At 43.7% G+C, this 14,836-nt stretch overlaps 1 protein-coding gene across 1 annotated transcript in view; it reads left to right on the top strand.

The window, feature by feature from the left end:
- The window catches only part of LOC135221784 (protein lifeguard 4-like), a 106,777-nt gene that overhangs the window by 61,317 nt on the left and 30,624 nt on the right, over window positions 1-14,836 (top strand). Inside the window, exon 3 of the mRNA XM_064259631.1 lies at window positions 3,065-3,256. Coding sequence (XP_064115701.1) covers window positions 3,065-3,256 — 192 coding nt within the window. The remainder of the gene's footprint in view (window positions 1-3,064; window positions 3,257-14,836) is intronic.

The raw sequence follows: 14,836 nt of genomic DNA, 5'->3' as shown, positions 1-14,836 counted from the left end.
ATGCTATACATGTTGCGTACATGCATACAGACAGAAACAACTAAACAAAAACAAATGTTTTGCTGTAAGCAACAGAATCTTATAACAACAGCTTTTTTGCTTGCATTTCAACCATTGTACAGTAGTAAATAATTACCATATTCATGTTACAATTGATGTTTGGTATAACAAAACTGGTGTATTTTTACATTACAGTACTTTATACTACCCTTACTTGCCATGAAGGAAAGATCAGCAAGGAAATATACTGCTAAATTTAATTTGTAAAATGTAGCTGAAGCTGAGAAAACAATATTAAAGCTTCTAATGACCAAATCATCTTGCATCAGCAACATAGATGAAACTCACCAAGCTTTGTTGTGCCATCAAACTCGGCCGTAAATAAAATTGGAGAAAAGTTTTTAAATCAAAATTACTAAAACTACTGGGCATGAAAGAACACATTTAACTGGTGGTTAAATGTGTATGGAAGATGGGACGAAACTTCCTCCATGGTTATTTGTAAATGGAAGTCGATGCCTTAAAAAAATTCCCAAATGGTATCATTGTCCATGTTCATGAAAACATAAATAATGCAGATGCCACAAGATTTCTGTTTGTATTTTATGAAACAATAGTAACATGAGAATGCTGTACATACAGTATTATTGGATATAGTGAAGTAAAGCATACTATGTGAATTTTACCAATGCTATTTTTGTATCTTGTGTATGATGCAACCCCCTTAAAATTAGCTTCAAAATGAGTAAAAAATGTCTTCAAAAGTCACATGATATGTGAGTATATACAGTAACCAAAAGCTACCCTATTCACAGATGGTTTTGTGATTTAGTAGTCATCTTGTACTACAGAAATTAGATAAATTCATGAAAATCTGCAGTAATGCAATAATTTTTTACCCCATCTTGTCTAAAGGTCATCTTATACATACATAGAAATATACAATATTTTAATGAAAAATGCTACAGTAATTAGTGAATACTACCGGAGTTCCATTCTCAGAGATTTATGGCGCCAAGTTAAAGTTAATCGCACCTCTGTTAGGTATGTTATGGCGCCATGACTCTATTATTGGCACCGTATGGCGCTGATAACCGAAACTTGGACAGTTATGGCGCTTGAGACCAGATCGCCATTAACCGAGTCCGCTGATAACGGGACTTCCTGTACTGATAATTTTAGAGATACAGCCCAAAGAAAAATCTTCAAAATAATGAAATTTTCCCCGTGGGGGCCGGGGGCAATGTATATGATAACTTGAATAGCTCTTTTGGCATATTTGATGACATAGTATATTTGAGCATATTTGATGACATAGTATATTTGAAAGCGATCTTTTGACCTGGAATCCCCAAAATCATCCTATTATTAATTAAGATGAAATGTGGATGTGGTCCTTAAGTTTTTTTTTATGTTACCTCAGTTTGAGGCTGTGGGTAAAGCATCCTTAAGTAGAAGACGCCCTTTTTTTTTAGGCCTTGCTTTGATGAAGTATATTACTGAACATGTAAACATGAAACCCTTCCATGTTTCAAGGATTTTTTCAAGGAGAAATCTGTCTCTCTTTTCTTCCATTATTAAGATATCAAATCAAAAACCCTTCCCAGATTTGTGTTGGTGCCAAATTTAAGTGCTTTTGTAGTCAATGAAGACGAAGCTATGTATGTACAGTTAAGTGTTCTTTAGTCTTAACCTAGACAGGCTTAAACCTGTAAGAGGAGGAGTTACGAATAACTTTTGTTGTGTTAGTAGGCCAAACATTTTCATATCCAAGAATGCAGCGTCCCTTTTCTAGGTAGTTTGAATAAATCAACATGTTTATTTTTCAAATTTCACCTCATGTCACCCATGCTGTAAGCATGTCATGTATAATCAGGTAAAAAATCTCATGCTAAAAGGGTTCGTTAGCACAGTTCAATGGAGATGTAATTCAGTTTTCCTTGCATTATTTGCGAGGCTTCAAATTTTCACTTGATAATTGTAAGGATTGAACTAAATATGAGCAATCTCTCTCTCTCTCTCTCTCTCTCTCTTCTCTCTCTCTCTCTTCTCTTTCCTCTCTCTCTCTCTCTCTCTCTCTCTCTCTCTCTCTCTCTCTCTCTCTCATAATTTGGAGAGCATGTAGATACACAGTGGTGTATAGGAGCTTACCTTCATATTGGAAGGTAGTTGTCTTTAGTTCTGGCCAGTTGGTTCTGAGCTATTGACTCTTCCACAGGAATCGGTAATACTCTGCAAGATAGTCCTTCTTCCCTGTCAGGATCCTCTTAATTCTCGCTATGGGGACCTTACACCCCAGCTTTGGAGCCACTAACTGTTGTGAGTACTTAGTTGGAAAGATCATACAAAAGTTAAGAAAGTTCAGAAGCTTTTTTCTCTTTTAAAAGCTTTAGTTTTCTGGACAGAGTGGATTTTGTCTGACTGCACCAACCCATCATCCACATTGAGTGGTAATCCGCTAACTAACAGTAGGTAGGATTCATCTCAAATACTAATGAAAATTTTTATAATAAAATTCTTTTCAGTATTTGGATACTTTTACCTACTGTTAAATTGGAAACCCACCCAGCTGCCCCACATCCTAGTGGGTGGTCAAGAAGAATTCTGACTAAAACTTAAAGATTCCAACAACACCTGGCGAGTAATGGGGGATTATATGTAGACAGTCCACCTGGGTCAGCCAAGCATTATTCATTTGTTTATTTTGAATGCCGATTGCACATAATGGCATGAAGTTGTAAGCAAACTTAAAGAGTAGATAACTGTCTGAATTAAATTATTAATTTAATGTATGAAAGTTTTTATTTTTACTGGTGTGGTAACTGCTTAGTTTTGCTAGAATTTATTGAAGAAATCTGTAGTTTAATCTTTTTATAAATCTGTCATTTTTCTTAATCTCTCTAAGGGTGGGGTAATTTTGCTATCAGTTTATTCAAATATGTATCTCTTTTATCTTCATTTCTCTAATAGAAGGGTATTGCTGTTTTCATTTTTATGTTTTGCTAAAGAGCATATGTATCTTTATTATACTGTTGACTAAATTTGATTATGATCTTTATTTCAGACATCATGTTCCTATCAACTTTTTCCTTCTTGGTGGCTTCACCATTGTGGAAGCAATCACAGTTGGAGTTGCTATCAGCATGTATGATGCTGAAGTTGTTTTGAAGGCTTTTGCCCTAACATTGGTCATTACCGCTGGTCTTACAGCTTACACCTTCCAGACTAAGCGTGACTTTACAAAGATGGGTGCTGGGTAAGTACACAAATATTATTGCACAGGTTTTGTTCATTGGTATGGGTCATGTTTACTGTGTTTCTAAAACCATTACAGTGGACCCCCTGTATTTGCAGGGGATGCGCACCAGACCCCCACAAATAGCTAAAATCTGCAAATACTTTAAACCCCTCTAAAAATGCTTAGAACTGCCTATTTTGTTAGTGCAAAGGGAAGAAAAATCCTAAAAAAGAAACTTATACCTGAATATTTTAATAGTTTTATCACAAAAAGTCCATTTAGTCATGAAATTAATATGAAAATACAGTAACTAGTGAATATTTCTTGGTGAAAAATACTGCGAATAGGTGAATTTCCAGTGAATAATTGGTAGATATGATCCATAGAGAAACCCATGAACAGGTGAGAACTCAAGTACGCGGGTGCCACTGTATTTGTTTTAGTAGTAATATATATTTGTTTCTATGGAAATACAAACCTTAGCTTCTGATATAGGAGTGTCTTTCAGTGCAAGCTTAAATCAGTCATTGAAAACTTGGTAACAAGGTAGTTAATTGGTGGAGATGGGGGTCACTGACTTTTCTTGTGACTGCCTTTTGATTCAGAGATTCTGCATGTGACTGCCCATGGGTAGTCACCCCCTCAGTCAAGCCTGTTGCGTGATCCCAGGCTTTGACAGATGGCTGTTGGAAAGGTGTCAAAGTGAGTGTGCATCACCTTTCGTCAGAGTTGGAAGGTCCCAGACGCGACAAGAGGCACTGGTGGCATTTCCCAGTTTCGTATCATCCTCTCGAGGTTCTTGGATGATGCAGCTCAATCCCTCCCTCCAGTCAAGAGGTATAGAGAGGCCAGCCATAGCCCTCAACCCTCTTTATAGCTTAGCTGAGCTGCCCTCTGCCTTTACTTCACCTTAACCTCCTGCTCCTGGTGTTTCATCATGTTTAGCACCCGTTTTTGGCTCCCAAGCGCCTGAAAGACTTGCTCAGACGTCAGTCGTCTTCCTCTTGATCACTTTATTACTTCAAGCCTGTTGCCCCATTATCTCCAGCTTCAATCTTCCTTATGAGGATACCAGACAGGTGACAGCACTCTACTCCCCAAGATGGTTCTTTCTTCATCTTTGAGGAAGGCACTCAAGGAGGTGGATGATTGGCTCTCTCTGAGTTGGAGAGCGAACAGGGCAAAGCCACCCTTGCTTGGCCTCCCTCTAGGCTGATGGGTTGGAGATACCTCTCCTGTTCTACTGGGCGAAGGTAATGTTTTTGTCACTTGAGTTAGACCACCTTGTCAAGAACATCTTCAAGGTGTTCGAGGTATTTAGTTTCCTGATTGGACTGTCGGGGCCCTCGCTAAGATGACGACTTTGCATTAAACTGGCTTGCGGTTTTGTCGTTTGCCGACAAAGCCATAAGGGGTGGCACTTTAGAGCTCACCTCTCTCTTCTTTAGGGGGGTTATAAAGAAATGAGTTTGTGGTGCTCTTATACCATGAAAGGAGTCACACAGACCCAGAAATCTGTTCACCTTTTCTCTCTGGGCCAGCTTCACCTCTTCCCCCAAGCTACTGTTCAGGTGATTTCTTCAGGCCTGCAGATGTCAATGCAGGATCTGTTAGCACATTCTGCTAAGCGACTTAAGGACTCCTCCGGCTTCATAACAAAGTCTGTTTCACCTCTTCAGCTTCATCCTTTTTATGGAGGCAAGCAGAAGCCTCAAGCCAGACCTCAGATGAACTTATGTTTCACGTTGAAGTCCGCCAGGAAAACAACTTTCAAGCCCTCTACCAAGAAGTGAAGATCCAGTCCTTTGAGCTCCAGTAGGGGCCAGATTTCTCCACTTTTGGGAGAAGTGGAGTCAAAGAGGAGCAGAATAATGGGCCGTCAAGGTCCAGAAAGAGGGCTACTCCATTCCTTTTAGGGAGAAGCCTCCTTTAGTCAAGACTCCCATTACCTTTACAGCTTGCTTGGAAGGCTCTGAAAAGTTTTTGGCCCTTTTGAAGGAAGTCTATTCTTGAGAAGGCCTCCCCTTCAGAGGAGCTTTAGAAGAGGTAGAGTATCACTATTCAGAAGGACTCTGCAACAGTCTCTTCCTAGTCCCCAAGTCATCGGGTGGCTGGAGGCCCATTCTCGATGTCAGCACCCTGAATCATTTTGTTCAAAAGACAAAGTTTCATATGGAGATGAACCAGTCAGTCTTGTCATCCATTCAACAAGGTCATTGGATGATTACCCTGGACATGCAGGATGCCTGCTTCCATGTCCTCATCCATCCAAACACCAGGAAGTTCCTCTGGTTTGTTTTTCAGGGCAGGGTTCTTCAGTGTCCAGACTTATGCTTTGGGCTTTTTTCAGCCCTTCAAGTATTTACACGAGTTCTCGCTCCTCTCAACAAATGACTCCATCTCCTCAACATCAACATCTTCCTTTATTTGGACGATTGGCTTCTCTGTTCCCTGTTGAAGGAGAAGTGCACAGGAACTTGAAGGAAACTCTTTGCCTGACTCAAGAGTTTTAGGAATTCTTATCAACAAACTGAAATCTCAACTGACCATGACACAAGAGATTCCTTATTAGGGGATGATCCATCCCCCAAGAGTTGACTCCTGCCTTCTCACAGTCGGTGGATGAGCCTCTTGCGGACTGTGGCCTGCATTGAGGAGTTCATAAAGTTGGGCAGACTGCACATGAGAGTTCTTCAGTTTTTTCTCAAGGTGAACTGGAACAGGAATACCCAACCGGACTCCATCATTCCCATCGTGTTGGAGATCAAATCAGACTACCTATGGTGGCCGTGCGAAGGAAGGCTTTTTTAAGGAAAATCCCTTCGTCCGTCCATTGAACCCCAACCTAGGCTTTTATTCAGACGTCTTGGACCTAGGGTAGGAAGCTCTGCTAGGGGATCAAGAAGTTTCCAGATGGTGGTCCGCAGAACAAAGAGACCTACATATCAACATCAAGGAACTGAAGGCTATTCAGCTGGGTCTACAGTCCTTCTTGCCTCTGATCTTTGGCAAGACTGTGGTTGTTAACGCAGACAACAGCATTGCTCTGTCTTATATCCGTAAGCAGGGAGGCACTCACTGCCTTCTCCCTCTGCTAGGCTGCAAAGATCCCATCTGGGCAGAGAAGAATCAGGTCACCCTCATCACTCGATTCATACAGGGGAGGCTGAGTGTCTTAGCGGACTAGCTCTGTCACCCTAATCACTTCCTTCCCACAGAATAGACCTTGACCCCCTGACTTGCAACGATCTTCTGTTCACCGGGCCCCGGAATCTCTGGCATGGACAACAGAAACCATGCTTCTGGTCACAACTTCTCGATGACCCTGGTTGCTCCGTTTTGTCCCATCAAAGAATGGCTCCATGACCTGCTTCTACTTTAAGTGGATTTTCTGAGGCTCCTCCCGCAAAAGTAGTCACTTTTCAGACAGCCCAACTTTTTCAGGTACCACCAAAAGTTGTCCCCTCTGGCCCTGACAGGATTCAGACTGTCCGGAGTCTTGTCAGAGCAAAGGGCTTTTCAAAGCCATTTGTGTACGCTGTTGCTAGATGTAGACATCAGTTTTCCAGTGACATCTATCAATCCAAATAGACAGTTTTCAGAAGATGGTGCAGTCAACATAACATCTCAGCTTCTGAGACGTCTATAAGCCATATCGCAGATTTTCTGTTTTATCTAAGGTCTTCCAGGATATTATTGTCCTCTGTTATCAAGGGGTATAGGCTATGTTAAGTTTGGACATATCCTCCTACCAAGACCTCAATGACCTCATTAAATCCTTTGATGTGGCTAAGCAAAAGAAGTCTGAAAATGTCTCTTGGAACCTCGGTGTAGTTTTAAATGGCTATCAAGTCCCACGTTCGAAACCCTTGTGCACTCCATCTCATTAAATGATCTTGAGAGGAAGACTCTCTCTTGTTGCTTTAGTCACTGCCAAGCATATCAGCAAGCTTCTGGCTGTTGACAAGAGAGTTGGTTTTGCTCAAGGAGACACATCTGCGCTCTCTCTCTCTCTCTCTCTCCCCAGGGTTCCTTGCCAAGATGAGGACCCTTCCAAGCCCTGGCCTTGCTCTTTCACCATTAAAAGCTTGATGGACATCCTTGGATCAGAGGAAGAATAGAGGCTTCTTTGTCCAGTGAGAGCCCTTCAGTATTACTTAAAGAGGACCAAAAAGATTAGAGGGCCTTCTAGCCATCTGTGGTGTTCAGTTAGGAAGCCTTCTTGTCCAATGTCGAAGAATGTTCTTGTTTACTTTTTGGACTTTATTTCTGAAGCTCACCTCGGATCCAAGACAATTCACTGTCTTCTTTTAAGGTGAAGCTTGAGGTCCGAGCTGTCGCTATCTCTCTTGCTTTTAGGCATGTATGACCCTCTCATCCATCTTACAATCTACATATTGGAAGTGCAAGTCAGTCTTTACCTGAAGGAAGTAGAAGCTGTGTTTGAAAATTGTACATAGTACCTTTATTTGGTGCTGGCATGGTGTTGGGAGAGGAAGCATAGGGAGCTTTCCTTCCCTCCTTTATCTCCTCACCTTGGATTCAGGATGTGGAGTCCAGGGCGAGCCTGGGGGTACACTATACCTGCAGTACCCACCAGATTTATAGTGGTTTGGTTGTGGTTTTTATTACAGTGTAGGTGACATTTGTATTTTGTGTTTATTCTGTTTTTTCTTTTGCCCAGGCAAGGGCACCTTTTTTTAAGCATTGCTAGCCATTGGAACCCTTCCTTCTTCTACAAAGTAAGGGGGACCCGTGGCTATACTGCCATGCCGCTACGGGTTAAGATGAGCACCAACCAGAGGCGCTCTGACCAGGTAAGGAAACAGCAAGCATTGTGTCAATGCTTGCAACTTTTCTATTTCAAAGTCATTTCTTCTCTTAATGTTGAGTAGAATATGTCCATGTATCCCACCTTCTATCAATGCAGATTTAGTTATGTAATTACTTAGTAAGTTATTTATATAAAAATGACATTTTTTATATAATTAACCTTCCAAATAATTACATAGCTATAGTTTCCACTTACATGGCAGCTAAAGATTTGAAAAACGCGGAGGAATTGGTACCATGTAGCTCAAGAGTTCAATTCGTTTCTGCTGGTTAACAACGATACGTGGTTGTTCAGCAGCTCTCAGATTTTGAAGTTCACCAGATGGTTGTGTTATCTTCATTTGGTGAAGTATTCATTGATTTTGATTGTGTTCTTTTTATCAGATTAGTTAGTTTCCTGAATTTGATTACCAACTGTGACTTAAATAAATAATAAGTTAGATTCTAGTATGTCTAGTATCAGATGTTGTAGTAAGAGCTGTAAGACTAGGCTTAAATCTGCCAAATATGATAGTAATACTATTTAGTGTGCTTGTCATGAACAAATATGTTCACTGGACTTTAGTTGCAATTAACCCTTAAACGCCGACTGGACGTATTTTACGTCGAGATAAATTGTCTGTTGGGTGCCGACTGGACGTATTTTACGTCGACATACGAAAGTTTTTTTTAAAATTCGCGGAAAAATACTTATAGGCCTACCAGCCTAAAACTTTTGAATCACACGCCTTGGGGGATGCTGGGAGTTCACGGATCAAGGCCTTGTTTTGTTTTGAAGCGTGACCCAGGTGCGCATGCGCGATATCCCTTCTTCTCGCTCCAGCCAGCATCAGTAGCGCACCATCCGAGAGCGATCTTTCGTGAAAAGCGTGTTTTTCTGGACTTGTGCGAGACTTTGAGCATTTGTATTGCTACAAGACATTCATAGATATGTCTCAACGACGTGTGAACCGTGAAAGGCGCGTTTTACCCGTCGGAAGGGATCGTGTAAGGCGAGTTTTGGACCTGGATGCTGGCGAGGGGCCAAGCACCCAGCATGACCCGCGCCTCAAGGCCGTTCTGTGCGGCCACGTGTGGCTGAAAGTGTTTCAGGAACACATCGTATGCCTTTGGTTACCCCTAGGAAGCATGTGGGCGTCCTTAGGGGCATTCGTAGGCATTTGGGAGGCCTCCAACCAAGGGACATAGACGAGTATCTTTCGGAGCTTGATCGGGAACATGTCGCAAGTCCTCATTTTGATGGCGGATGGTCATCGAGTGATGAGGACATCAGTCCCGATGAAAGTGAGGATGAATATTTGCCCCCAATGTCCGTTCGAGGCTCACATCCCGAAAGTGAGCTCGAATTCAGTGGGTTCAGTGCTTACGAGGGGGAATCTGAGGAGGAGGGGGAGGGTGGGGATACGGGCTCAAGTTTTATCGCAGAGGACGATACAGAAAGTGAGGGCCTAAGTGAGGGTGATGGGCCAATGGGGGTGGGTAGTGTGCATCGTGCCCGCACGCGCACGGGCACGTAGAAGGTCGGCTCGTCGCGCCAGCCAAGGTGAAGGTCGGTCGTCGGAGAGTGACGAGGGTGGACGGAGGACCCCACCCCTCCTAACATGCACCCCTTCACGGCAACCCCTGGGATGACCGTACCAGTACCCCTGACTGTTTTGGGGTTCATCCAGCTTTTCTGACGCGGGAATTGCTGGAATACCTGGTACACGAGACGGTGGACTACGCTCGGTACTGCCGGTATGAGCTGAGGACGACCTTGTCGTATTACTGGCGGGGTTGCAACCTCATTGACATGGCGCATTTTTTGGGGCTCCACATTTATTTTGGTATGACACCTGCTGTCGACGTCAGGCAATATTGGAGGAGAAATTATTTTTTATGTATGCCGAATGTGCCTGGCGTTATGTCCCGTGATAATTTCCTGGCGTTGGACAGGTACTTCAACGCCTTCAACCGAAGGGCCATACCCCGGAATAACAGTGATCGCCTCATTTTAGTGCGTACAGTGTTGGATTATATCCGTGAGCGGTGTAGTAATCTCGTGATTCCTGGAAAGAACCTGTCTTTGGATGAGGGGATGATGCCTTACAAAGGATGTCTTAGTATAAAAGTGTATAACCCAAGAAGCCAAAGAAATATGGTGTGAAATTCTTTCTCATTACCGAGGCCAACACTGGATACGTTGTGGACTTTTCAGTGTATACCGGGGTCTTCTCCACGCTGCGTGACACTGTATTCAACCTTGTGGGACGTTTCCGTAACCAGGGATATCACCTGTTTATGGATAATTATTAATAATCGGTATCCTGGCCAGGAACTGTATAAAGCAGGTGTTCACGTCAGTGGTACCCTTTCGGTTGGTGCGTGGGGCCCCGAATGTCCTCAAGAGGTTCGCTAGTCATCCGCAACACCTGGCAAGAAGGAGAGACAGAGTGGCGGCGGAAGGGCGCTGTCTTCGTCATCTGTTGGAAGGGTGTCCGACTCATCCCCATGATACGACGAGTCATGAACCCATCCAAGAAGAGATCGTACAGCGGAAGAAGACACGTCGACAGGGCCGAGTTGTGTTTGAGGAGTTTCGTACCGAGCGGCCTACTGTCATTGGGCACTACAACAGGCACATGGGAGGAGTTGATCTCTTTGATCAGCTCATCCAGTACCTATCCCTTCGCAAGGAGAACCAGAAGGTGGACACAGAAGCTCCTCAAATACATCCTTCAGTTGGCCCTCCAAAATGCCTACATACTGTACTGTGGGTACCGCGGTGAGAATCTTCCGAGGTTGACCCACATACAGTTCCTAGAGGTAGCCGGGAATGCCCTCATCAACTTCGATCCCGATGAGTGGCCTTCCATAACTGACCCACCCCCTGCCCCGAGCTGCAGATCTGCCCTAGAGAAAGGGCAGATAGGAGGGCCAACTTCGCTCGACCTGCTGCCGCCCGCCCCTGCTGACGACCGCCCCTGCTGACGACCGCCCCTGCTGACGACGCCCATGCTGACGACGCCCATGCTGATGACGCCCCTGCTGACGACGCCCCTGCTGACGACGCCCCTGCTGCCGGCCCCGCCATCACCGCTTCTCGTCGGGTAGTGGACCTGCGTGTCGGCTGCAGCCAGGGGAACACATACTCGGAGGCCTTAGAAGGGTCGGAAGAAGGCAGAAACGGTGCCGGGTGTGCCCATATGAATGGCAGAAGGAGAGACACCCGGCCTTCTTCTGTCGTCTCTGCAAAGTTGCTCTTTGCAGGATAGGGGTAGTGTGACCGAAAGTACCACACTAAGGTCAATGTATTGGAGCGCACCCCTAAACCGACAGCGGAGGGCGCACGGGGCCGCCGGGTCCATCAGCAGTAAGGGCGCGCGTCTCCCTCCTCCACCTGTACCTCGTCATGTCGAGAGGAAAAAATGCAAGACTCTTCAATGGAGGAGGGAGAAAACAAGAATAGAACGAAGAGTCAGGATTACGAGTGAGTATTCTGCATTTATTTTATATTTAGTTTTATATTTATTACAATTTTTTATATATCTGAATGTGTGCATGATAAAATAATAATAGACATTTCATTGTATGTGAAAAGAGAAGTGCACCTGCATTCCTTTTATTTATGTATTGGTACCAGAATGAAGAATGTAATATATATATTTTACCTATATAAAAAAAAAATTTATATATATATATATATATATATATATATATATATATTATATATATATATATATATATATATATATATATATTATAAATATTTTTTTTTGGGGTAAGCAAATTACTTACAGTCTGGTAATATTCAATCATTTACCTTCACTTTAAAACAAATTGCAAGTCTCTAGAACAATATCTCGATTTATGGTGAATATTTGAAAAAAACATATTTTTATTCCCTCCGCGCGCCGAGATTCTCGCCGAAAATCTCCGAAACGCGTAAGGTCACATTCTCCTAATATTTGTGCCTTTTCATATTAGGCTTATTTTATAGTTTTATATATGGAAATGTGTGCAAAAACATGCACAATTTAACAAAAAAATTGGAAGGTTGTAGCGTAGCATTTCTCATTTTTGAAATATTTGCATATAAAGTACGATAAGTACGAAAAAAACTATGATCAGTCAACTTTGACTCAACCGAAAAGGTCAAAAAACGCATTTATAACATAAAAATCTTACAGTCTAGTAATATTCAATCATTTATCTTCATTTTAAAACATATTGCAAGTCTCTAGAACAATATCTCGATTTATGGTGAATATTTGAAAAAAAATATTTTTTGATTCCGTCCCCGCGCGCCGATTCTTCTCGCCGAAAATCTCTGAAACGCGTAGTCACATTCTCCTAATATTTGAGCTTTTCATATTACGCTTTGTTTAGAGTTTTATATATAAAAATGTGTGCAAAAACATGCACAATATAACAAAAATTATTGGAAGGTTGTAGCATTTCTCATTATTTTTATATTTGCATATAAAAAAAAATTTTATACATTCAACTTCCCTGCCAGATTTATACTTAGCTATAGACTCCGTCGTCTCCGACAGAATTTCAAATTTCGCGGCACACGCTACCGGTAGGTCAGGTGATCTACCGCCCTGCCCTGGGTGGCAGGACTAGGAACCATTCCCGTTTTCTAATCAGAATTCTTCTGTCGCCCGGACCATCAACATTGTTGTTGGTTCCTCTCGATTGGTTTTTCTTTTTTCACCGGCAATTGATCTTCTTGACCGAGCTTTTGGTGACGTATCTGGATTGTTGGATTGGGCATACGCTTTTGGCACTGTTTTGTGGACTTGATTTTGGATTTTTCTTTAAAAAATGTCTGACACTGGAATGGTTGTGAGACGTTGTTGTGAATTGTTAGGCATGTACAAGGTGAGGTTGCCGAAAGCTTCGGTAGACCCTCACACTGTATGCAAGGGTTGCAGGGAGTATGAATGTTCTTTCACTAATACTTGCAAGGAATGTGAAAATTTGAGTGAGAATGAATGGAAGAATCTAACTAATTATTTGAAAAAGTTAGAAAGAGAAAGAGTGAGGAAGGCTTCTTATAGAAGTTTAAGTAGTTCGAGATCTAATGAACTAATTCCTAGCTTGGGGATCTTCCCCAAAGGGTAAGTATTGCTACTTCTCCTTCCATTGCAGCCCCTTCTCCTATTGCAGAACCTGTAGATTCAGCGAAAGAACTTTCGGATCTAAAAGCAGCCTTCAAGTTGATGGAAAACAAAATGGCTGCCCTGCAAGGAATAAGGCTAGTGATTTTTCAGTGGACCAGTGATATGAGTGTCCACCCAGTGTAGTGGAGGGGGCATCTGGTCGGCTCCGCAACGCTCCCTAGGTCTAGACCTCTTCCAAGCTCACATGCCCAGAGGAGAAGGAATGTCGAAAACCGAAAGGAGTTGTGGAGAATCCCCACCGATCAGGTGTCCGCCCTTCGGCGGTTTTCTGTGACAAGACCCCAGACTGCCAAGGATCGCTATTGTAAAGCGTCCTGTCGTGAGTGTTTTATTTTCTTCGTCGGGATCTTCATCTCCGAGACGTGATTGGAGGGATTCAGATCGCTCTCGACCACTCAAAGAGGAGTTGGAAGGCTCCGACGATTGACTCGAGCCCGGAAAACTTCCCTGAGGAGTCTCCTTCGGGAGTTAAGAAGGCAACAAGAAGCCAGCCATGTCAACCAGAGTTAGAAGGAGTCAGGAGGTGGAGGCTATGGACTCCTCCCCTCCTCCTTCCCCTCCTCCCGAAGAGGATAAAGAGGAGGTTACGAAGAGGTTCATGATTGCTATGCAAGAGCAGATTTCGTCTTTTGTAGGAGTCCTTTCAAAGGAGCCTCCTAGAAGGAAAGACTCTTCCCTTCCTATCAAAAGATCCTCCAGACGTATGGAGGTATCTGCCGCCAGGATCGATGCTCCTACTCGAGGTGAGGCTTCCTGTACGAACGTGGATGAACCGATCAGGCTTTCTGGCACCGGCCAGGAGTGAGGAGTCACCCAGGAGGCAGGAGCAAGAGCCAGGAGTGAGGAGTCAACCAGGAGGCAGGAGCCAAGAGCCAGGGAGTGAGGAGTCAACCAGGAGGCAGGAGCAAGAGCCAGGAGTGGAGCATCCATCAGCGAAGAGGCAGGAGCCAGGAGCAAGAGTCAGGAGTCAAGAGCACAGGAGGCAAGAGGCAGGAGTCAGGAGTCAGGAGTCAAGAGGCAGGAGTCAGGAGTCAGGAGGTCAGGAGGCATGGAGTCCGGAGTCAGGAGGAGGCAGGAGTCCGGAGTCGGAGTCCGGAGGCAGGAGGGCAGGAGGCAGCAGGAGTCAGGAGTCAGGGAGCAGGAGTCAGGAGGCAAGAGTCATTTAGTCAAGAGCCAGGATGGCAGGAGTCGGAGACTCATTCATAGGAATGATGACTCTTTCTCCAAATAGAAGCCTCCTCTCCTTCAGATCGTAGGAGGTCTTTGTTGGAAGGACTCTCCCTCCAAACGAGAGCTTTCTCCTTCGTCTGATCGAGGTTTGGACGATTTGTCTGATGACGAACCTCCTGCAAATGAGGGACTCTCGAATTATAAGTCTTAGCCTCCTTGTACTACAAGAGTTTGGAGACTCTCTTAGTCCGGCGGCTCCTCCTTCTCCTCGTTCTCTCTTTTCGAGCTCGGCTACGGCGAAATCTTCGGCCTTTCTGAAAATGAAGCCTGCGATTTCTATGAAGAAGGCCCTCCAATCTTTAGATTCTTGGTATGGACAAGAAGAAAAAAGTTGGGAAAGACTGTATTCTGCACGCCTCCTTCCAAA

Source organism: Macrobrachium nipponense, chromosome 3, assembly GCF_015104395.2.
Source record: "Macrobrachium nipponense isolate FS-2020 chromosome 3, ASM1510439v2, whole genome shotgun sequence".
Lineage (NCBI taxonomy): Eukaryota > Metazoa > Arthropoda > Malacostraca > Decapoda > Palaemonidae > Macrobrachium > Macrobrachium nipponense.
Note: the sequence above shows the minus strand (reverse complement) of the source record. Positions and strands in the feature narration are given on the sequence as shown.